Raw genomic sequence first — 23,756 nt, 5'->3', positions numbered from 1 at the left:
CATTGCTCAAGGTCAAGCTCAGCAGCCTGCATCACAAAGGCTGAACTTTTGCCGAGCCTGGGCTCAGGATCAAGGTCTGGGTCAGGCCTTCAGGACCCACTTGCCATTTGCTTAAGGTCCGGCAACATCCAGCCGTATAAAAATAGCTGCTTGCCTTTGGATCAAGTCACCGTATGCTCCATGACCTACCAAGGTGAAAATCCCACAAGGCTCTCCCGAGACTGCCAGCCCAGCTCGTAACAGTTAAAAATCTGCGATCCAAGTGCAAAAGCCAAGGTGTTGCACAATACAGGCCACTGTCACTTGGTCCAACAAAAAGTCTCAATATCTAAGTGTTAACTTGTTCTCCAAATTGCTTTTTGTCTGTCTTTCAGGGTTTCTGGCACATTTCAGGAGGGTGGAAAGCTGTCGGCAATAAATGGCTCTTCTCTCTTTTTGGGGGGTTCTGAACCAAATGTGAAATAAGACAAAAAGAATTTGAAGCGTTTAAGAAAAAACAAAAACAAAAACCTCTTCTCTTAGAAACCAAAGGAGTGTGGAAGAGGAGTTTCCCCTCTTACAGCTTTGATGTGGGGGAAAATGCTTCCCAGGAGCATTTAAGTTATTTATTGTGGAATTTTGCTAATTTAATGCATCAATTGTGAATGAACAAGTAAAAACAATAACGCTCCTTGTTGAAGGTTTACTGATGCCCAGTGATTGGCATATGTATCTCATTTAGGGCTCATAACGTGGCTGTGAATTCATTAACTCCGTTTGAATTCATTAACTCCTCCGTTGAAGAGGAGACAGAGTCTTAGGCAGGGTAGGGGATGTCCCTAAGGTTTTGTGGCTGGGGTTTCATCTCGAATTTAGTTAAGTGTAAAGCCTTTTCTAAAAAGATGCGGATAAGGAAAAATGCTCTTCCCTTAAACAGAAAACTAATTTCAGCAAGTTCCTAGGTTTTTACAAATATTTTAGCCAGTGGGTCTGGCAACATAGGTGAATTTTGTTTCAGTGGTTAAATATCTGAGGAATAGAAGGGTAGCGGTTATGGGGAGGGTTGAAGCACAATTGCTGTTTAAGGGTAAAAGCAACCATACAGTGCTGACTAATAACTCAGCTGAGCCTCTCCGTCGTGCAGGAAACACTAAATTAGGAGTTTGGTTATAGAGCATGGGTGTTGTGTGGAAGAGATCCAAGAAAGTGCCTGTTTTATGCAAAATCATTTGCTGCGTAGACTGTATTGGACCTAGCACTGTGTGTGTGGGCCACTGTCTGGCGTGGTCACGTGGCATATACAGAATCTGCCTTCCTACTGATACGTGTGTTGGCATGAGAAATTTACCTGTATAAGGACCTTTAAAATTTAGCATTCAAAACTGTGGAAGGGGAGAAAAATGGGACCTAGTATTGGATTTTATCTAATATTTTTCTATTTCATGAGTTATTTTCCTTAAATGAAAGGTTTTTGTGTGTGGTCATTGCTGAGAATGTTACATAATTTTAAGGCTCTTGTTCATTCTGTCTGGATTAATATATTATAGATTCTCATATACTTTTCTTAGGATATTGGTTTCTTCTTGTTAAAAATAAAAGTCCTCCAGCATGGACTGGGTGGCTCAGTCGGTTGGGGATCCAACTTTGGCTCAGGTCATGATCTCACCGTTTGTGGGTTCGAGCCCTGCATTGGGCTCTGGGCTAACGGCTCAGAGCCTGAACCCTGCTTTGGATTCTTGTCCCTCTCTCTCTGCCCCTCCCCTTCTCACACTCTGTGTGTGTGTGTGTGTGTGTGTGTGTGTGTGTGTGTGTGTGTCTGTGTCTGTGTGTGTCTGTGTGTCTGTGTGTGTCTGTGTGTGTCTCTCTCAAAAATAAATAAAACATTAAAAAAATTTTTTTTAAGTTCTCTAAAATGATAGGACTTGAAATCTATACTTTTCTTTCCGCTTTACCTGTACACAATTCCCCCAAATCACACTGTGCCCTGGCCTGATGCACAAAGATGAGTTTCTTAGCAGGTAGAGAACTAGGTGATTTTTTTCTCTCTTAGATTCAGTTAACTAGACTTATAACACAAAAGCATGGGAATATAAGCCATTACAAAAGGGTTTTTTTTTTTAAACGCTGCTATTTTCTTTTCCCTTTTTTAAAGTTTATTTATTTATTTTGAGAGACAGAGCAAGAGGGGCAGGGGGAGGGACAGAGAGAGAGGGAGAGAATCCCAAGCAGGCTCCATGCTGTCAGCGCAGAGCCTGATGCAGGGCTCCTTCGCATGAACCGTTAAACCATGACCTGAGCCAAAACCAAGAGTGAGTCGCTTAACTGAGCCACCCAGGCGCCCCACCCTGGTGGCTATTTTCTTGAATGTTGCATTATCTCTGGGAATGGTGTTCTAATACTTGTTTCCATGGTGAAGAACTTTTTGGTTTTTAAATTTAGGAGTAGACTTGGTCTGTTCTGATTTACTTAGAAAAAACTTGACTTGTGTTAAAGGACCTGCTATTTTTTTTTCCTGGTTTTCCATTAGCTACTGTTAGGACCTTTGATAAGTCATTTAACCCTTCCAAACCACGTTTTCCCTCATCTTCTGAAAGGGAATGATACCATATACTTCACGTGGAAAGCACTGAAAAATTGTTTTTAGTTTTTAGCTATAAAATTCATGACCTAATTTGTTAAAGTAATGGGGGGGGGTGTTGAAAAGTAGAGAAGTAGGCTTCTGTTCTCCTTTTATAATCTGCTCTGCACACTCTTGGTTAAAGGGATGTCCCACTGTCATAACAAGTGTGCTCAGTTGGGGCCCTTTCAGAGAGAATTCAATCCCAGGTGTGTGTGTGTGTGTGTGTGTGTGTGTGTGTGTGTGTGTGTGTGTGCCTCAGGTGGCTCCTGTTTTGGTTATGGTTTACTTTTTAAAGTCAAGATTGCAGTAGTTTTGTTCTTTGGTTAAAGACATGAATGTTTAAATTGTTCTTTGAGAAAACCTGGAGCACTTCAGGACAGTGTGGAGGTGCTAGGACGCCCCCTTGTGGGATTCTGAAATATGTTCTGCAACAAATGAAAATAATAAAGTAGTTTATTCTTGTTAGGCTTCCAGCTAAGAGAGGAATCTTACTTAAGATTGGTAAATTATAAATTCATCCATCTATAAGCTTACCAAAAATGTCAAAATAGTAGGCTTTATATTACATCAAATCACTGTGCAAGTTGGATTGTTAATCGTGTTTAAAGATCATAATTTTGGGGGCGCTTGGGTGGCTTAGTTAAGCATCCGACTTCAGCTCAGGTCATGATTTCATGATTCATGGGTTTGAGCTCCACATCATGCTCTGTGCTGACAGCCTCTGTCTCCCTCTCTCTGTGCCCTTCCCCCTTTCACACACACTCTCTCAAAATAAACAAATAGACGTTAAAAAATTATAATTTTGAACTTGTAACATCTCAACATTTGAAGAAATATTTTAGGGAAGAGGATTGCCTTGTCAGGTTAACACCTATAGGTAAAGTGCTGTAAATTTTCAAAAAACATAACTATTATAAATGCATATGTTGAAAATGTGTTGATATGGGTTTTCTTTAAACTTTTGTTTGTTTGTTGTTGTTGAAAGTTTTAGAGCATAAGTACACATCAAGTGGCAGGAGTTGGTATATTTTTTTATTTTAGAGCCACTGTTTATTATTTTTAGTTTATTTTATGCAAGCTTGCTTTTTTAAAGCGTCTGTGGCTGTGTGCCCACTTGTCTTCATTCACTAATTGCATATTGAGTGCGCATTAAGTGGTAGGCATTGAGGTAACAGCATCGGGCAAGGGGCTTACGATCTTCTGAGGAAGACAGACCTTGAGCAAGTTGTTACATTATAATGAGGACTGTTAAGGAAGGTCAGGGAAAAGGTGCTGTGGGTGTGAGTAATGGGCAGTTACCCCAGCTGTGGGGGCAGGGAAAACCCTTGTGAAGGGGGTGTGTAAGCTGGACCTGAAGGATGAATTAGGTTTAGGTAGGTAGAGGGAGGGGGGATTGGGGATTTGAGTTTACAGCAAAACAACACATTTAGAGGTTCAAGGCAAAACGGAGCAGAAAGTAGACCAGTGAGGCTGGAGCATAAATAAGGAGGTGGATGAAGACTAGGCAGGTATCTGAGTGTTGAAGCCACAGTAAAGGATTTGGTCTTCGAGGGTTTTAAGCAGCTAGTGGCATCACCTGATTTGCATATTGGTAACTCACTTTTTTTTTAAATTTTTTTTTTCAACGTTTTATTTATTTTTTTGGGACAGAGAGAGACAGAGCATGAACGGGGGAGGGGCAGAGAGAGAGGGAGACACAGAATCGGAAACAGGCTCCAGGCTCTGAGCCATCAGCCCAGAGCCTGATGAGTAACTCACTTTTGATGCAGTGTGGAGACTGGAATGGAGAGGACAGGTGGACACAGGGAGACTAGCCTACCTGTCTCTCTCCCTCCCTCTCCTTCTCCTTCCCACTAGGGCAAGCATTCCTCAACTTTTTCTGTAAAGGCTCGGAGAGTATATTTTGACTTTCCAGGCCATGTGATCTCCGTTGCAAGTACTCCTCTCTTCAGATGCTAGCATGAAAGCAGCCGTACACAATACACAAAGGAATGAGCATGGTTGTGTTCCAATAAAGCTTTGTTTATAAACACAGGCAGTGTTGGCCCATGGGCATGGTTTGCTGACCCCCGATCTCCAGGATATAGTAATGAAGGAAAGTGAATGGATTCAAGGGTTCCTGAGGAGTTGTGATCAGTATTACTTGGTGGTTATGGGTTTGTTTGAGAAGGGTAGGTGAGAAGCTGAAGTTGGTGTGCAGGTTTCTGGCTTAAATAACTGTATGAATAGTGGTTCCAGGACGACGTGCGCACCAAGCATAGCTGTCTTGGTGAGCGTGAGCATTCGGGTGGATGCCCAGCCATTGGCTGGACGTGGGTGTGTGGAGAGAGAAGTGCAGGCAGCTTTGGTGTGTTACAGAGCTTCCCTAGAGAGAGTGAAGAGGGCAAAAGGAAGAATCCCTAATAACTCTAACATCTTAAGTGGAGAGGGGGAAGAGCCACAAAGGATGACGCAAAGAGGAAGGAGCAAAACCAAGAGAAGCACCAGTGGTTAATGGGGTTAAATTGGCAGAAGCATTAGGCAAAATGGGAAGGGCCTATTGGATTTGGATGTGAGGAGGACATTTATAACTTTGGTTAAAGCAATTTCAGAGAGTAGTGGGCTTTTTCTTCTTATGTCTGTGATATGGTGGGACTTGTTTGCAGAAAGACAAATTCAGTCATCTAATTCTTCCTTAAGATTTTAGGCTCCATTTACAAATGGTATTATTCTGTTGAAGTCTAGCAGATACTAGCAGTTGCTTTTTATTTTTTTAATTAAAAAATTTTGTAAATGTTTATTAGAGAGAGAGACAGAGCGTGGGCAGGAGAGGGGCAGAGAGAGAGGGAGATACAGAATCTGAAGCACGCTCTAGGCTCTGAGCTGTTAGCACAGAGCCTGATGAGGAGCTCGAACTCATGAGCCGTGAGATTGTTGACCTGAGCCAAAGTTGGATGCTTAACCAACTGAGCCACCCAGCACCCCAATTAGCAGTTGCTTTTTAGAATAGTCTTTGGTTAATGTTTGGTCCTATTTCAAGCTTGGTTAATCTTCTTTAAAGATTTTTTTTTTTTTTAATGTCTATTTGAGAGAGAGAGAGAGAGAGAGAGAGAGAGAGAGAGAGAATGAGCCCCTGGGATGCGGGGGCAAGAGGAAGGGGAAGTGGGGGAAGGTCAGAGAGAGCTGGGGATAGAGGATCCAAAGTGGGTTCTGTGCTGACAGCAGTGAGTGCGATGAGGGGCTTGAACTCACAAACTATGAGATCATGACCTGGGCTGAAGTTGGAAGCTTAACTGACTGAGCCACCCAGGCGCCCCATCTTGATTAAACTCCACTATCTTTACTGCATTTTAAAATGTGTCTTATTCCTTTTTTGGTACTTTCATTGCTGAATGAAAATTGTAGTAGTTAAAAATGTGTTTTTAATATAGTGTGCTTAGGTAATTCTTAATAAATCTAATAAATTAAACACAATCATGGTGGTTCTTTCTACTTAATATTAAGTCTTCCTGGAGTGAATAAACGCTTACCCGCAATCAAGTCCGCCAAGGATTTGGGGAATGCCTCCTTGCCTTACTGAGATTTCCTGCCATCGTGACTGTGGCTGCCAGGCCGAGTGCCTTTTTATTTTATAATCACTATGCCAGACACATCAAGCTGAACAAAAGAGGAGCTGTCATAGTTGATGGGTTTTGGATTTACACGCTGCACTACCTGACTTCCCTGTGTGCTCACTGTCTGCAGCTCCCCCCTTCCCCCCAAATGACTGTATTTCTGAATCAGAGTGTGCATTTCCTTATCTTAAAAGATATGTCGATTATCATTCCATGTGGCTGTTGAGATCTTTGAACTTGATGAAATTTTGCATTCTTTTCATTTATTTTCGTCTCTTCCATGCATAGCTCTTTCACATTTTAAAAATGATAATGATAGCCCGTTTCAATTTTAGACATCTCTTAACTGTTTTGCCACAACTTCTAACATTCTATTAACGGAAGGCAGACGGAAGAACAGTTAATTGGCTATTGCTGGGTGAACCTACTTTGAAATAAAAGATTCCTGTGTTGAAACAGAATGTTCAGAAAGTATAAGAAATGCCAAACTACAGTGTTCCTGTGTATATTTAGAACATATTTATCTCCTTATTGCCATAATAGGAATTTTCATGTTGCCCAAGGGAGAGCTTATGATTTCCATTAGAATGTGAGCTTGGTGACAGGCTTTTCTGTCTTATTCATGTTTATTTCCAGCTACTAGGATAGTACCCAGCATTTAGCAGATACTCAAATATTTATTAAGTGAATGAATGTTCTGAATAAATGATAGATTGTTTACTATGAATACAAGATTGAACTCTTTGCCTCTTTTTAAGTTTTTTTTCTCCCCTTTTTTCTTCTTTTAGGCAGAAACCACTAATACTAGCCTCTTGCAAGTACAACTGGAATGCAGTTTACGTAATAAAGTGTGTCAGCAATTAAAGGTAAAATTTAAAAATTCACTCTTCTCATCCTTCCTTTCTTGCCTTTGGCTTGGAAATCAAAAATAACATGACACATTATGTTTTCAGAAATACACATGACCTTATCATAAGTGCTTTTCTTTTTCTAAAATTTGAAATCACAAAGTTTGGATGATTTTTTTTTTTTTTTGAGTTTTTCTTTTGTTCTTTCCATCCCTCCAATCTCAGAGTTGTTATATGGAATCTGACGATGTTTTACGGCTACAAATGAGCATAATCGTAACCATGGAAAACTCCTCAAAAGAGTTTGAAGAAAACACACAAGATTTGTTAGATCATCTTTCTATAATTTATGTAGCCACAGATAAATCTGAGACCTCAGGTAAGGTGGAATCTTTTAACATTTTTATTATAGTATATCTTGATTAACCTGCATCACCATTTTTTTGTTTTATTTTATTTTTTTAGTACTTATTTTTGAGAGAGAGAGCGAGAAAGAGTGTGAGCAGGGGTGGGCAGAGAGAGAGGGAGACACAGAATCCTAAGCAGGTTCCAGGCTCTAAGCTGTCAGCACAGAGCCTGACATAGGGCTTGAACTCACAAACTGCGAGAACATGACCTGAGCCGAAGTCAGATGCTTAACCAACTGAGCCACCCAGGCACCCCTGCATCACCATTCTTAAAGCATTTACTTGTAGGCTGTATCATTGCAATGCAAGACAACGAGGCTTTGCGTTCGTTATTAAGAGATTAACAGTGACTGGTTCTCAATCTGCAACTGCTAATAAGGCTATATTATTTTGGAGTAAATTAAGTGGCAACTGCAAACCACTTTTTAGTTTTCTTGGGATGATTTTTTTTTTTTTTTTTTTTTTTTGCATTCTGAGATAGGAAACAAGTTAAATGGGCAGGCACAACAATCTAATATAAATATTCACAAAGTGTTTGGGAAGTTTTGTGTCTCTTGTCCCAGTGTTACTGATCTGCAGAAGCTCAGTTAAAGAAATCATGCCGTGTTGTATTTTTAATAGCTGACTGGGTGCCAATTGTTCCCGGATGCCGGACAAGTTAAGAGAGTGTGAATTGTAGTGTTCATTGTTATGAATTTTGTCTTTGAAAATGTATGTCCTGTGTACCAGGAATTACCTAGTTCATCAGCTTCAGTTTCTAAGAACTTTTGTAGGCAACACATATTAGGTGATTTTTGACATTTACAATGTAGAGTTTGCTGTTATCCATTGGTTAGCAAGGCTATTCTGGTATATGTGTCTGTATGTATATATATGTATGTGTATGTACATTTATATATGGACACATACATACACATGTACCACGTGTACATAAACACATACCGTATACATATCCAGAGAAAGAATTCGTACCAAAGTGTAATTTTATGGTCAAACATCATCTACTTTCCAGCCCTCAGAATTGGCTGTAATAGTGATGGTTCTTCAGCAGGAGAGCTGTCCTGTCTTCGGCTTCCTAGTTTTTGGTGATTCTCAGAATGGCCAGATAGACATCAATGTAGAGAAGACCCTGTCCCATGGGGAGCACTTCTGTGAGTGAAGGTTGAAAGGAAGGTGATGTTTTGAGATCCCAGGGTTTTGTTTTTCCTCAAATGTGATCATCCCAATAAGGAAATAAGGGCCTGTCCAATCAATAGGAGAACATCGCTTTATTTAAAGCTGTCCAGTTGGTTAGTTTCATCCAGAGGAGTAATAGTGTGATCCTATACTCAGAATATCTTCACTGGTAGTTCATTATCCTTTAGAGAGCCCATGTTGGTAGGTCAGTCTTTTTGTATAGATCTTTTTCCTTGTGACTTAAGAATACCCAACAGAAAATAGTTCCAGTTTCAATGGTAGTGTTGAAAAACGAGTCACATTTTTTATAGAAATGTGTAATGTAGTACTTTAGCCGCTATATTAAGGTATGAGAATGAGATGGCTCTTTTGTTTTAATCTCATTGCTCTGATTCTTTTGGACAGATGATTCGGCAGTAAATATGTATATATTACATTCAGGAAACAGCCTTATTTGGATACAGGTAATTGTAAATTACATAAAGTAAAATTTAAACTTACGAATGTGTGTTTCATTGCAGAACATGAGGAATTTTCAACCCCAGATACAGAAATACTTGTCTCATTTCTCTTTTGCTTTAATTTATACCCGGTTTCCCTTGCTTGAACCCACATTAGGATGAAGGTTGTCAGCACCCCCCTTCCTACTGTCATAGACACATATGCTGAGCAGTTGCTTGTATGCCAGTCTGAACGACTTAGTTCTTTTAACAGAGTTGATTCACATTGGATACTCACCCAGCTGAGAATAGTCATGTGGATTTTTATTTTTGTAGGACGTACATCATTTCTCACAGAGAGATGCTCTGTCTTTGCAGTTTGAACCAGTACTCGTACCTACTTCTGCAACCAACTTTACAAAAATTGCCTCTTTCACTTGCAAAGGTACAGATTTTAAAAATACTGGAGATTGTCTTTTTATTTTTGTTATCTGGTTATGATGACAGTTCTTTTCTGTGAAATGACTTGGGTTTCACAAAGGTTTTCAGAAAGCAAGTTGGCTTGATGGTAATATTGCAGCCTTAAGAGTTCTAAGAGATAGAATGATGGAAGAAATGATTGTTGATGCCACTGTTATTCTGCCACATATGGGGGATTTTGCATTTAAAGCTTAACTCACGTGGTGATCTGAAAGAGCAGGATGTAAATGTGTCTGGTGGAGGTGCTGCTTCCACAGAGAACAAGGTTGTGCTGCCTGGGTCGTGTATCTTTGTACAGAATGCAAGCTAGATCTAGTGAGTATAAACCCAGCTGTAGCTTTAGGTTCTGACTTATGGTTAAAAAGAGTTCTGTAAATAAATGCAAGTTGTTTGAAACATATGAAAGCATGCCCTGCCTCACTTCTGTTTCTTTTTCTTTTTAAAAATTTTTTAATGCTTATTTATTTTTGAGAGAAAGAGAACACAAACAGGGGATGAGCAGAGAGAGGAGACAGAGGATCTGAAGCAGGCTCTGTGCTGATAGCAGACAGCCCGATGCGGGGCTCGAACTCACGAATTGTGAGACCATGACTTGAGCCGAAGTCGGACGCTTAACCGACTAAGCCACCCAGGGCACCCCTTTTTAATTTTTTTAAGTTTATTTATTTATTTTAAGAGAGAGAGAGAGAGAGAGCACCAGCAGGGGAGGGGCAGAGGGAAGGAGAGACAGAATCCCAGGGAGGCTCCTCACCATCTGTGCAGAGCCCAATGTGGGGCTTGAATTCATGAACCGTAAGATCATAACCTGAGCTAAGATCAAGAGTCGGATGCTTAACCCACTGTATCACTCAGGCACCCTGCCTCACTTACGTTTCAAGAAATGTTAACTAAAGCCACAAGTAAGATATAATTTATTACTTAGATCAATAAAGTGTTAATATTCTGTGTTGGTAATGATTAGGGAAAAAACACGTTTTTTTTTTTTTAATATTTATTTTTGAGACAGAGAGAGACAAAGCATGAATGGGGGAGGGTCAGAGAGAGGGAGACACAGAATCTGAAACAGGCTCCAGGCTCTGAGCTGTCAGCACAGAGCTTGACGCGGGGCTCGAACTCACGGACCGCGAGATCATGACCTGAGCTGCAGTCAGCCGCCCAACCGACTGAGCCACCCAGGCGCCCCAAAAAACACGTATTTTTGACAAGAGTACTAACCAATGCAGGCTTTTTGGAGGGAAAATTGGCAATCTGTGAAAATTTAAAATGCACATTTATGCTCTTTGACGCTACGTCTGGGAACTGTCTAGGTACACTCATATACATATTCAGAACTGCTTACAGAAATGTGCACTGTTAGTGACAACATCCGTCTGTCGACAGGGGGCTCGTTCACTCACAGTGCATTTACAGGAGGGTATACCCTGCAGCTATTAGGAGGCATATGTGGGCATGTAATGCAAACAGCGCATACACTTGGTGTCCTTTAAAGGGTGTCTGTGTACTTGCATGTCATAGAACACTGGACGGATGCTCAGGAACCTGCTAGCAGTTGTTTCCTCCAAGATAAGTGGGGACTCGGGTGGACTTTATTTTCACATTTTTTGTTAGTGTTGGAATTTTTTGGCGGGGGGGGGGTGGGTTGGGGCCATATATGCAGCTTAAAAAAAAGACTTGAGTATTTGTATCAGAGTTAAGAATTTAATGCTGATGCCTTAATATTAGGAGTAGTTCAGGGAAAGCTTAAAAGTGTTGTTTTGATAATCTCCAGTGTTTTGGAATGCATTTCCACTCACCCTGTGAAGCTCCTTCTTGCTATTTCGGTTGTCTTTCTTTTTCCTTTCTTGCTCATGCCTCCACATGCTCCTCTTCACCCCACCCGGCTGAGTATCATTTTTCACTTTTGTCATCTCTGGCAGACCTAAAGACTTTCCTCTTATTTATGGTGAATGCAGATCTTTGTAAAGAGAAGCTATAAAGCGTTGACTCTCTTTTTCTTTTTCTCCCAAAGGAAGAAATGAGAGGTTGGTTTGAAAAGGGAGGGGTGTGTGTGTGTGTGTGTGTGTGTGGTAGACATCAAGTTCTAGAAAATTGGCAACCAGCCAGCAGAGGAAAAAGATAGGAGTGTTTGAGAAAGTATTTTACCGTTGATATCTGATGCACTATTTTAATGGAGAAACTGAAGTAATTAGAAACTTATAAATAAAACGTATATCCTGTTTTTATTCAGGCGCAACAAAAGAAAAGATGCTTCACGTTTATTTCTTTGTATCTCAAAACAGCTACATCATGTGCCAGTGGAATTAAAGAAGACGTGAAGAAAATAAAAAACACTCCAACACTAAAAGCGTGTCTCTCCTCTCCTGTGATTCAAGGGTAGGGTGAATCCATTTTCCTTTAAATCATGTTTGTTGAAGTGTTTCTCATCTGGAAATAATTTAAAAGTGTGACTGATGAGACGTGTATGATTCTCTCTCTCCGGACTTGCCTTGCGTACATTAACACAGCTAGCAAGCAGTGGAAAGGCTGGTGGCAGAACGGGAGAGGGGAAAAGAAGGATTCCAGTGATTCCGTTTGTGGACTGGGCCGGGGACCAGGTAGTCAGGTGTGGGAAGAAGGAAGAGGATGCGCTTTGGGGTCCTGGTTTTGTCCTGGCGGCCTGTGTGAGCTGCCTTGGTCCTGGCCTGGTCACTTACCCTCTGGCCTTCAGAGGCTGCGCCTGAGGGCACGAAGGGTGAAGAAGGCAGTCTGGCGGCCTGTTCCTGGCGCTAACGTTTGTGCTCTGACGTTTCTTTTGGCACACTCCGAGGCGCGCTGAGTGCTGGTGGGTTGTCTCCCACTCAGGGCTGATAGCATGCACGTCCTGTGTTCGCAGGTATTTTAGAATGGACTCCTCTGCGACCCAGTTTCACATAGAGACTCACGAGAACACTTCAGGAGTTTGGTCAATGTGGTACCTCAACCATTTTGACCATAGTGTTGTATTAAATGATGTGTTTGTTTCCAAGGAGACCAAGCACATTTTAAAGGTACATACGGTATTTTTATCCAAGTTTTAGCCTATTTTAAGTTTTATTTAAGGTCAGATGCAATGAAATTAATATTTATAAAGTTTAATTTTTTCTTCTGAGTTTTAAAGCAAGTATTTTTCTTTTAACGTTTTCAGAATTATTTCTAAGATCTATTTGTTTTTTTAAACTATCGTTCAAGGAACACAGAGGGACCAAGGTATATTCTTAAAGGATATTTGCTGTCACCATTATTAAAAAAATTACAATGTACAATTTATGCTCAAAAGATTGTATTTATTAAAAATAAGCCTGCTTATAAGAGACTCTTAAAAACTGAGAACAGACTGACGGCTGATGGGGGGTGGGAGGGAGGGGAGGGTGGGTGATGGGTATTGAGGAGGGCACCTTTTGGGATGAGCACTGGGTGTTGTGTGGAAACCAATTGGACAATAAATTTCATATATTGGAAAAAAAAATAAGCCTGCTTAATGACAAAACAGACTTTTTCAAAATACTGCCCGTGGAAAGTTCAAGATTACTTTTGTGAAATTAAAACAGCATGTGAAACATTTAAAACCTATCATTTATATGAAAATATTTCAATCTTTGAGCTGGAAATAGTTGAGTAAATTCTATTTTTGAAAGTACAAAAGAACTTTAGTATCATACTTTATAATGGTTTTAATCATAATTGGTATTAGGAAAAGTAATTTCTCTTGCTTTTTTTCTTTTTAGATTCTGAATTTCACTGGCCCTTTATTTCTACCTCCAGGCTGTTGGAATATATTTACTTTGAAACTTGCTATTAAAGACATTGCCATAAATCTATTCACCAATGTATTTTTGACTACAAACACAGGTGCCGTTTTTGCAATACCTCTACAGATTTACTCAGCACCAACCAAGGTATTGTTTACAACACTATGTGTTATAATTTTCATAATAATTGCTGTTATTAACTTATGGTGCTTGGGTTTTATTGGCAGAGTTAAGCTCGTGTTCTTTAAGACTATCTCAAGAAATACAACAGATATTACCAGGTCAAGCTTAGATGGTCATTTGTTTAGATATGGAACTCTTTATTTGGAAAGAGTTTCCATTTTTCATAAAGTAACTTGAGGTTCTTGAACAAAATAAGGTATTACAAGTAGATTCATCTCATTTTCATTTATTTCCAAAATTTGTAGAGCAAGGAATATGTGCTTGCTCTAGAAAGCACAGTTGAGCTTTTAGTGCATCCTTGCAATGAATTCAAATAAACTAGACGGTTAAATGCTGTAGTTAGACCTCTGGTAAGTGAGGCTTGGTTGCTTGTAGTTCTTGCATTTCTCCCGGGGGCCAAATCTAAAGCCTGAAAGGTTTCACAATTAAAATGCTTTCTAAAATCTGGGTAAACCGTATTCAATTTAGATCTTATCTTAAACATGTCTCATTTTTTTCTTAATGTTTATTTATTTCCATTTGGTTACTGTTATTGCTTCTTTTTGATCCAAGCTATTCTGTATAACGCTGGGTTCTGATTTTTCACTATGAGACATTCATGCAACCATCTTTATGATTTTTCTCACTTATTAGCCGTGGTGTTTCATTAGATAGAAATGCCTCATGCTTAGCTATAGGCTTAAAGGTAGGACCTCTAAAATCAAATTACACAAAGTGTAAGGTTAATTCCATTCATCCTTATTTTGAGGAGGGGAGATTTCTTAGAAATTTCCTTTTTCTGATCAAGAGATGCGTATTAAGAAGAGCGCCCTGTGGGAGGGAGTAGGCAGGTTTCATGTATATGTGGAAGTAGCGAGTCTGTGCTTTCCCAACCTGTAGGAAGTGGAACGTCAATTTAAATGTCCTGAGTGGCTTAGGAGTTTCTACAGATTGGTATGCTGTTTTTCAGAGGATTACAGTGTTTTGGTTTTTTTTAAACCTATCAGGAACGTCCTGAGATTAACCTCTAATTCAGGAGGCAGCTTTGTGTCTTTGGAGCCCATGGATCATCACTGTGGGCATCGATGATTGTGCAGAATCCACTGCTGTGAGCCTTCCTGTGAGAGACCGTTCAGGGCTCTCATTCAGGGGGAAAGGAAGCCAAGAATTCGCTTTCTCATTATTTGGCTTCTGGTTAAAGAGAAATTCACTGAGGTGGAGGCCAATGTCTGCTTTGCATTTGAGTGCATTAGGATTTTTATGCTTAGTGTTGTGTTTTAAGTTATTCATATATTACTTTTCAATCTAGGAAGGGAGTCTGGGTTTTGAAGTGATAGCACATTGTGGCATGCATTATTTCATGGGAAAATCAAAGACAGGTAAGTATTTTGCCCTTAGGCTTTCTGTAGAACTCTAGAGTGGGGTTGGGTGGGAAATAGGAAAAATAGAGTTTGTAGCTGCAATAATTAGTCCTGTAAACATAATTGTATCATATTTTATTTTTAAAGAGCATGATCATTCACAGAATGACTTGAAAGTCTTAAGAATCCTCCAAAAACACCTGAGGTTACTTGTAAAAATAATGCCCCCTTAAGTAGCTTGAACTTTGGTAAGGGATTTTTTTTCAAACACATTATTTGATGGTCACAGCAACTTTGTGTCCAGGAAAAGTTGGAAGATTCTGGTTCTTTTATAAAAGGGCTGACTACAAGGTGGTAAAAATAACCTGGAATTGTGTTTGAAGACTTGGATTATAGGAGCATAAACATCTTCCAGGGGTGCTTGCTGTTATGTGAGATTGAATGCTATGGTGTTGATATAGAAGCTCTTTCTAGCCCTTGCCCTACATTTTTGATTTATTAAAATATTTAATGTAAGGAGACTGTTGCAGTATGGAGACTTCTTTGAGGAGACACCCATGTTTTCATCCTGGTACACTCTTTAGCCCAGACAGGACAGAGCAGATAAGTAGAGAGGGCTCAGTGAACAGGAGGCCGTTTTGTAAATATGCACATGCACCTTCCCCAGGCCTGGTCTGTGCCCTTCTTTGGGAGGACTGTTCGTCCATCAGCACTGATCACCGCAAGGCTTAGATGATGACCAGTGCTTACGGGGGAGCAGTTTAGCCTGTTAGACGGAAAGCTGTTAAAAATGTTCCGAGTATAATTTTTACTTGTTTCAGGCTGTATTCATGAGCCATGTGTCTTTTATGTTCTTACCTTTACATGATTCGATTTAGTTTTGTTTTCTACATGTTTGTTTGATTTGATGTACCATTTGCCATTGAGTTAGAGGGATCCTAGGAAAGTCAGAGGGAGGGAGGGGGTGTGTTTATGCATTTGACAGTCCTCTCAGTTTGAGAAGTTTGGCAGCCTGTGGCATTCTTTACTAATTGAGTTGCATCTTCTATAAATCTAAATATTAAATCTGATCTAACTTTTAGAAAATCCTAATTGGGAAGGGAGTCTTTCCCTGGATCGGTCTACCTGGGATGTGGATTTGGAACTTGCCAATAAATTGTATGAAAGATGGAAGAAGTTTAAAAACGGTGACGGCTGCAAGTATGTCTTCACCTTTCCTTGTCTCTTTTATGCGGCACTGGGGAGACACTTCAGGTGAAGTTGTAGGATGTCCAACCTTAGAAAAGTTGAAAGTGGAGTGCAGTGAATACTCAGATGTTCCTCGCCTGTTTTCAACCAGTTGTTCACGTTTTGCCACTTATGCTTTATTTCTCTCTCGACCTCTATACCTTTGTACACACGCATTGTCTTTGTGCTGAGTCATTGGAAGGTAAGCTGAAGATACCATACCTCAACCCTCAGTACTTTATTAGGAAAGAATTTATTTCCCATGGAGAATATCCTCCTACATAGGACTATGCTATGATTCCACACCCAACAAATTTAACACTGATACAGTTATACAGTATACAGTCTGTATTGAAATTTCTCTGTTTGACTCACTGGTATCCATTATGGCTATCTTTTTCTTTTTCCTTTTTTTAAATCCAGATTCCATTCAAGGATCATGTATTGCAATTAGTTGTCATGTTTTCTTAATTTTCTTTAGACTTGTATCCCCACCTTTCTTCATCTATCATAATGCTGACATTTTCGAGGGGCCTACCCAGTTGTCTTACAGAACCTTTGGCACTGTGGAGTTTTTGGATTGTTTCCTCAGATTTACATTCATGTCCAACGTTTTTGGGAAGAGTGCTAATTACTTGGTTGGTATTGTGTCCTTATCATTGCATCACCTCAGAAGGAACATAAATGGCAGTTTGTCCCATTGTCGGTGTTGCTAAGTTGAATCGTTTGACTGTCCCCATTGTGCGTCTGACAGCTCTCTTTCCACTGCAGATGAATTTTTCCTTTACTAAGTAATTATTAAAAATTAATAAGTAACATGTGCTATGATAATTTGAGATCATATAAATTTCCTGTTCCCAAAGAACATTTCACCCCATCCATGGATAATCCTTGCCTGGATCAGTTGCTAGATTGATGGCTGCAAAATAGTGATGTTTCTGATTATTTTGTTCATTCTACATTCTTTTTGAGCATCACTGTGGATTCTTTGTTCATTACCATGATGTACCATCAGTATTATTTTTTGATGCTAAATTGTCCCAGATTTGGCTGATGGGAGCCCCTTCAGGCCAGATCGTGGATCCCTTAGATGTTCACTTCATTCTTTGAGCAACTTCCTTGCTTTCTAGTAAAACAGGATGCTCCGGGATCATGTGTACTTTCTCTTCCCCAGACCCAGAATACCCAGAATAAGCCTTTTCTTTTTTCCGAGAGCCCTTGTTCCTTTTAGTAGGAGGGATAATTAGTGATTTCCTTTTTTTATGTGAAAATTATTTTTCAAAATAATTTCTTTCTTTATGAATTACACAGGAGGACTGCTTTAGGCATGACTCGATTTGGTCGCTTGAAGAAATCCAAGGAGTCAGAATCCTTTGTTTCATATCTTCCTCGTTTAATCACAGAGCCCGGCCTTGTGTTAAACTTCAGCGCAACTGCCCTGAGGAGTAGCGTGGTGAGGATTGTGTATCTCCTTGTCAGTGACCCCTGGCTCTTGGGGTGTTAAGTTATCAGAGTCTTTCCACCTTGAGAATACTGTGTCAGAACCAAAGTTAATTTAAATTCATTTTAAGTGACATACATATGCTGTTCAGTGCATTTAGCAGGGAGGTGTCAAGAAACAAAGGAGTAAACTTGAAACAGACTGAAAGTGCATGAAACAAACACATTTTCTGAAGTTTGTTTTCAATTCAAAATCCGTCAAGAAAGTTCAACTACGAATATCAGAGAAAATCTTTTTTATAAGATTTTACCGTTTTTAAAATTTTTATTTTTAAATTTATTTTATTTAATTTTTTAGAGAGAGAGTGAGAGTGGGGGAGAGGGGCAGTAGGAGAGACAGAAAATGAGACACAGAGAGAGAGAGAGAGAGAGAGAGAGAGACACTCTTAAGCAGGTCCATACTCAGCACAGAGCCCAACACAGGGCTGAGTCTCACGACCCTGAGATCATGACTTGAGCTGAAAGCAAGAGTTGGACACTCAACCAGTGAGCCACCCAGGCACCCCAATTTTTTTAAAGTAATCTCTACGCCCAACGTGGGGCTCAAACTTACAACCCCGAGGGGTGCCTGGGTGGCTCAGTTAGTTAAGCCGCCGATTTTGGCTCAGGTCATGATCTCCTCGTTCATGAGTTCGAGCCCCGCATCAGGCTCTGTGCCTTCAGCTCAGAGGCTGGAGCCTGCTTTGGATTCTGTGTCCCCCTCTCTCTGCCCTTCCCCTGCTCATGCTCTGTCTCTTTTTCTCTCCCCAAAATAAAGAAATGTTAAAAAAAATTAAAAAAAAAAAACAACTTACAACCCCAAGATCAAGAGTCACAGTGCTTTACTGACTGAGCCAACCAGGAGCCCCATCACAGAGAGAATCCTGATTAACACAGGCTTACATAGGAGTTAGCTTGTTTTATAGTGAGAAGCTCAAAAGAGAGAAGTCCAAAACTGATGAAGCAGCAGTGTGATGCCATCAAGAGCCTGGACTCGTCCATTACCCTCTGTCCTTCGTGTGCTGACTTCTTCTCTCGTGTGTGCTTCCCTCCACGAGCTGGGGAGGCAGGGAGCAAAGCAGAGGCACAGAAGCCACACCAGCAGACTTCCATGTGTGTGTGTCATCTCATTGCCAAAGCGCTGTATCACATGTGGTCTGGGTGATGATTTACACTTCATGAGGTGCTCCCTGGGTTTCTTAGGGGTGGCATCTGAAGACTGTTTTTAAAACGTTTTTGTTTTGTGGAGCGCCTGGGTGGCTCTGTCGCTTGAGTGTGTGACTTTGGCTCAGGTCATGATCTCACAGTTCGTGGGTTTGAGCCCCACGTTGGGCTTTGTGCCGACAGTCTGGAGCCTGCCTGGGATTCTTTCTCACTCCCTCTCTGCCCCTCCCCTGCTCACACACACACACACACACACACACACACACACACACACACACACACACTCTCTCTCTCTCTCTCTCTTTCTCTTTCTCTCTCTCTCTCTCTCTCTCTCTGTCTCTTTCTCTCTCAAAAATAAACATTACATTTTCTTTTAACTTGAAATAATTTCAACTTAAATGGTTTAAAAATAGTACCAAGAACTCCTAATCACCTTTCACAAAGGTGTTTTTGTGTTTGCCACATTTGCTTTATCATTCCTTTTCTCTGTCTTTGCACACACACACACCACACCCTTTTTTTAAAAATGTTTTTTAATGTTTATTTATTTTTGAGAGAAAAAGAGCATGACAGGGGAGGGGCAGAGAGGCAGGGAGGCACAGAATCGGAAGCAGGCTCCAGGCTCTGAGCTGTCAGCACAGAGCCCGATGCGAGTCTCGAGCTTATGGACTGTGAGATCATGACCTGAGCGGAAGTCAGACGCTTAACCAACTGAGCCACCCACGTGCTCCACACCACACACATTTACGAGCTGTTTGAGAGTGTCAGATGCTATGTCCCCCCTTATTTCTACTTCATTGTGGATTTCCTAAGAACAGGAGCATCTTCTCACATACCAAAGTGTAATTATTAAAATTGGATGTGATATTAATCATAATAATGTTATCGAGTCTGCAGTCTATATTCAGAATTTTCCAGTTATCCCCCTCACATACTTTATGGTAGGTTTTTTTTTTTCCCAGCTCAGGATCTTGCATTGCATGATCTTTATCATCACCTGTAATCTTTCTCGGCCTTCCCTTGCCTCTCATAGCAGAGATGTTGTTGAAGTAAGCAGGCCATTTATTTTCTAGACTGTCCCTCGATTTGATTTGCATGATGGTTCCCATGATTCGATTCAGGTTATGAATTCTTGGCGGGATTATCTCAGGAGCAATGCCATGTCTTCCTCGGGGTTTTGATTTTCCTTTCCCCATATCTAGGTGAAGTACTTTGTGGTGAAGAACCCTTCCTCTTGGCCGGTCTCCTTGCAGCTCCTGCCTCTCTCCTTGTATCCTACACCCGAGGCTGTGGTACGCCTGCTGCACAAATGGTAAAGCACCCAGTTGGTGAAGACTTTCTGACGGTGTTTGGGAAACGCTGTTAAGACTCAGAATTATTCAGAGTCCTTCACATCTTTCACTCAGAACCTGTATGTGGGTGTACACAATATTGGCCCCAGTACCTGCACACCCAGCTCCTTGGGACATACAACCTGATGGAAATTGCCGCTTCTCTTGTTACGTGGTATCTTTGGTGTTCCTGTGACAAGGCTAGCTCCCAGCAGAATATTACTTTCTCTGGTCAGGGAATCTTTACAGCTGTGATTTTTTCCCACGTGTATTCCTCATATTGAGAATCTAAATCACAGCGATCTCTGGGCAACACAAGAAAGGAGTTTAGTGTTTTAGTATATTTTAATCTCGTGTTAGAAAAGAAAAGATGATGTCCCTGTCTGTTATATCTTATTTTCACAAAGCAGTCACAGTTTCAGTTAGAATGTTTCCCTCTTTGGCTTAGTAGGATCTACCCTTATCCCTGGGTTTCTCAGCTGCAGCACTATTGACATTTTGGACCAGGTGATTTTCTGTTTGGGGGAGGAGGGGCTGTTGTGTGTTTCAGAGGGTGGTTAGCAGCGTCCCTGGCTTCTACCCAATCGGTGCCAGTAGGACCTCCCCAGCTGTGGTAAGCAGAAATGTCTCTGGGCATTGCTACGTGTCTACCGGGAGACAAAACTGTCCTTTCTCAAGAGTCACTTCCTGTCAGGTTCCTTATGTATTGTTTGGAGAGGGAAAAAAAATTGCTTTGTATTTAGAGCTGTTGTCACCATATGCTTCTTTACATTCTGTGCTGCCAAAGTCATTCATTCAATGGTATTTATTGAGCACTTCCAGTATGCCCAGGACAATGCAGGGGGCTGGGATGCAGTGGTGACAGGATGGGATGAACTGTATATGTAAACACATGTGCTCACATAATCTGTATATGTGCACACATGCACTGTTTTCTTTAGTGGCAACCTGAATGTTACTTCAAACATGTTTTTTTCCTTTATAGGTTTGGCACCGATATGCAGATGATTAATTTCACAACTGGTGAATTCCAGCTCACCAAAGCTTGCCCTTACCAGGTAGGATGTCCTCTTTAAATAGAAAAAGAATGCTGACAAACCATACACATAGCATATGGCTGCACCAAGTCATGTTTCAAGTGTTTTTACATAATATATGTGGCTCTCTTATATTCTAGGCGTGAAGTATACATAGCAGATTTTCCCAATTAACGAATGCAGCAAGAGCCCATGGTTCATGTTAGCCTGTAAATCATTTTAATTTGATAGTTTAGATTCATGTGAGTGAGGAAATAACAATTGGATCAGGGCTATGTAGAAAACCATAAAACCTGAGACCCCAGAATTTACAATTCTCTTTTAGATTTCCCATCGATTGTTTTTTAAGGCGACATAAGGTAAAGATACACCTAAGAACATCTTCTCCTACTAAACAGGCTTCATGTTTTTAGCAAGTCACCCAGTTTCTGTGTTCACCTCATCTGTTAAAAAAAAAAAAAGGTCTTTCTGAAATTCTTAAGCCTCTGGGCGCTCATGAGGTCTTGCACAAATACTCAGGAGGAGGAGTAAACATGTCATGTGGAAAGGATGTTGTTCTGGGACTTGGCAGCCTTGTTTCTTAGTTTCCACTCAGTAGTTCTGTGGCTCTTTGTACAGAGCTGAGAGTTCTCCTTACAAGTATCCTAGGTGTGAGATCAAGTCAGACGCGGAGCATCTGTTAAAAAAATACAGCCACACACGTCACCACACATGGGCATACAACTATATTAACACACACACACACACACACACACACACACACACACGCACGCACACACTGAAATGCCTTGGTATTTTCTTCTTTCTCCACACTTATCCCTCCAAAGATGGACTGTTGACTCTAGATTAACTTGAATAGCAGAACGAGGGAGATCAAATGACCTCCACCTAAGAGTTAAAACTCATCAAAGCAAGTTTTTAGATGGATTTTTAACAGAGACTTACAATAGGAAACATATCACAGCAAATGTCCCTTTCTGTTTGTAAGTGGTTTAGGCAGCAGGATGGTCTTGGTTTTGTTAGCACACCTGCCCTGCTCATTGCCTCTGGTTCTCCTTTCCACTGAGCAGGCTCCCAGGGCTGTTAGAGACAAGTTAGTCCAGGATACTAAAAGATCTTTGGCTCCACTGGTGTTGAATCGTATATAATTTGGAATTCCAAAAATAATGCCGATTTTCTTTTACATCTAAATGTTCTATTCAGATTTGAACAAATGCTGCAGCCTGTTTGGAAGAAGTTTTTCTTTTTTATTTTTTAAAAAAAAAATTTTTTTTTCAACATTTATTTATTTTTGGGACAGAGAGAGACAGAGCATGAACAGGGGAGGGGCAGAGAGAGAGGGAGACACAGAATCGGAAACAAGCTCCAGGCTCTGAGCCATCAGCCCAGAGCCTGACGCGGGGCTCGAACTCACGGACCGCGAGATCGTGACCTGGGTGAAGTCGGACGCTTAACCGACTGTGCCACCCAGGCGCCCCGGAAGAAGTTTTTCATGTGTGACCAAAGGTTTCCCCCAAGAATATTACACCTTTTGTGATAAGAGACACTATTACTGTTATGAGTTTGTTACACTGACAATAATAGTATCGATGCCTTTGAGACACTTAAAGTTTAATTCAAAATTCTTCTTAGAACTCTTTGTTACGCAAAGAATGGCACCTGTATTTATGATGGTTTGCTGTTAGAAATGTAGTTCCTTCGGTTAAGATCAGGGGGAATTAGATGGTCAGGGTTCTGAGTCTCGGCTATTAACATGGGCTAGCTTTGTGCCCTCAGGAAGATTACTTATCCTCTCTACAACCTTCTCTCACTCACTCGTAATAATGTTTGAAGATTCAGTAACATTTATGGAATGCTCAGCATTTTATAGACTTCTTATATTCCAGTGCCTGGCATATAAGAACGATTTAATAAATGATGCAGTTGTTATTACAGATTTTTTAATGTTTGCTTATTTATTTTGAGAGAGAGAGAGAGAGAGAGCGAGAGTCCCAAGCAGACTCTGTGCTGTCAGCATGGAGCCCTTTGTGGGGCTCGATCCTATGAACTGTGAGATCATGACCTGAGCCAAGGTCAAGAGTCGGGTGCTTAACCGACTGAGCCACCCAGGCGCGCCATGTTGTTATTACAGTTTTAATACTAAAAATCAGTTTTATTCAGTATTCATATTAGGTATATGTAAAGCAAGGTTTCTCCCTTCATGAAACTTATAGTCCTAATGAAAATGAATCAAACACTGTCGCTATTTCTTCTGATAGCGTGTGGAAATACTAGCAACAATTGCAGGATAAAACAAATACAGAAATCAAGACTGCAGAAAAGAGAAATATTACCATGCAGATTATATGATTATAGTGCTAAGAAATTAATGATTTTTTTTTGAGAAGGAGCTGGAAAAAAACAGTGGAAAGAGGAAAAATGATGAAGAACTCAGCCTTGAATACTAGATTTAGAAAACAAGATTTTAGCCTTGAATACTGGATTTAGAACACAAGATTAATCAGAGAAAGTTAGAGACCTTGGGAAAAATAAAGGAGCTTGTGAATAAACACAGCTCTTTCTCCTGAGTGAAGAGACGCAATATAATAAAGATGGTTTAGGGGCGCCTGGGTGGCGCAGTCAGTTAAGCGTCTGACTTCAGCCAGGTCACGATCTCGCGGTCCGTGAGTTCGAGCCCCGTGTCGG

The 23,756-nt window shown here is 40.7% G+C and overlaps 1 protein-coding gene across 4 annotated transcripts in view; it reads left to right on the top strand.

The window, feature by feature from the left end:
* Positions 1-23,756, top strand: part of TMEM131L (transmembrane 131 like) — a 171,047-nt gene that overhangs the window by 101,089 nt on the left and 46,202 nt on the right. For 3 of the 4 annotated variants that reach the window (XM_045055764.1, XM_023252754.2, XM_045055762.1), the window contains exons 8-19: positions 6,981-7,058; positions 7,266-7,419; positions 9,029-9,087; positions 9,400-9,508; positions 11,823-11,916; positions 12,416-12,569; positions 13,287-13,457; positions 14,782-14,851; positions 15,916-16,033; positions 17,372-17,513; positions 19,906-20,015; positions 21,020-21,092. In XM_045055764.1, the coding sequence (XP_044911699.1) occupies positions 6,981-7,058; positions 7,266-7,419; positions 9,029-9,087; positions 9,400-9,508; positions 11,823-11,916; positions 12,416-12,569; positions 13,287-13,457; positions 14,782-14,851; positions 15,916-16,033; positions 17,372-17,513; positions 19,906-20,015; positions 21,020-21,092 (1,332 nt within the window). The remainder of the gene's footprint in view (positions 1-6,980; positions 7,059-7,265; positions 7,420-9,028; positions 9,088-9,399; positions 9,509-11,822; positions 11,917-12,415; positions 12,570-13,286; positions 13,458-14,781; positions 14,852-15,915; positions 16,034-17,371; positions 17,514-19,905; positions 20,016-21,019; positions 21,093-23,756) is intronic. The other variant, XM_045055763.1, reaches the window with a different exon arrangement.

The sequence above is a fragment of the Felis catus genome, chromosome B1 (assembly GCF_018350175.1).
Source record: "Felis catus isolate Fca126 chromosome B1, F.catus_Fca126_mat1.0, whole genome shotgun sequence".
In the NCBI taxonomy this organism is placed as follows: domain Eukaryota; kingdom Metazoa; phylum Chordata; class Mammalia; order Carnivora; family Felidae; genus Felis; species Felis catus.
This window is presented reverse-complemented; position numbering and strand designations above follow the sequence as displayed.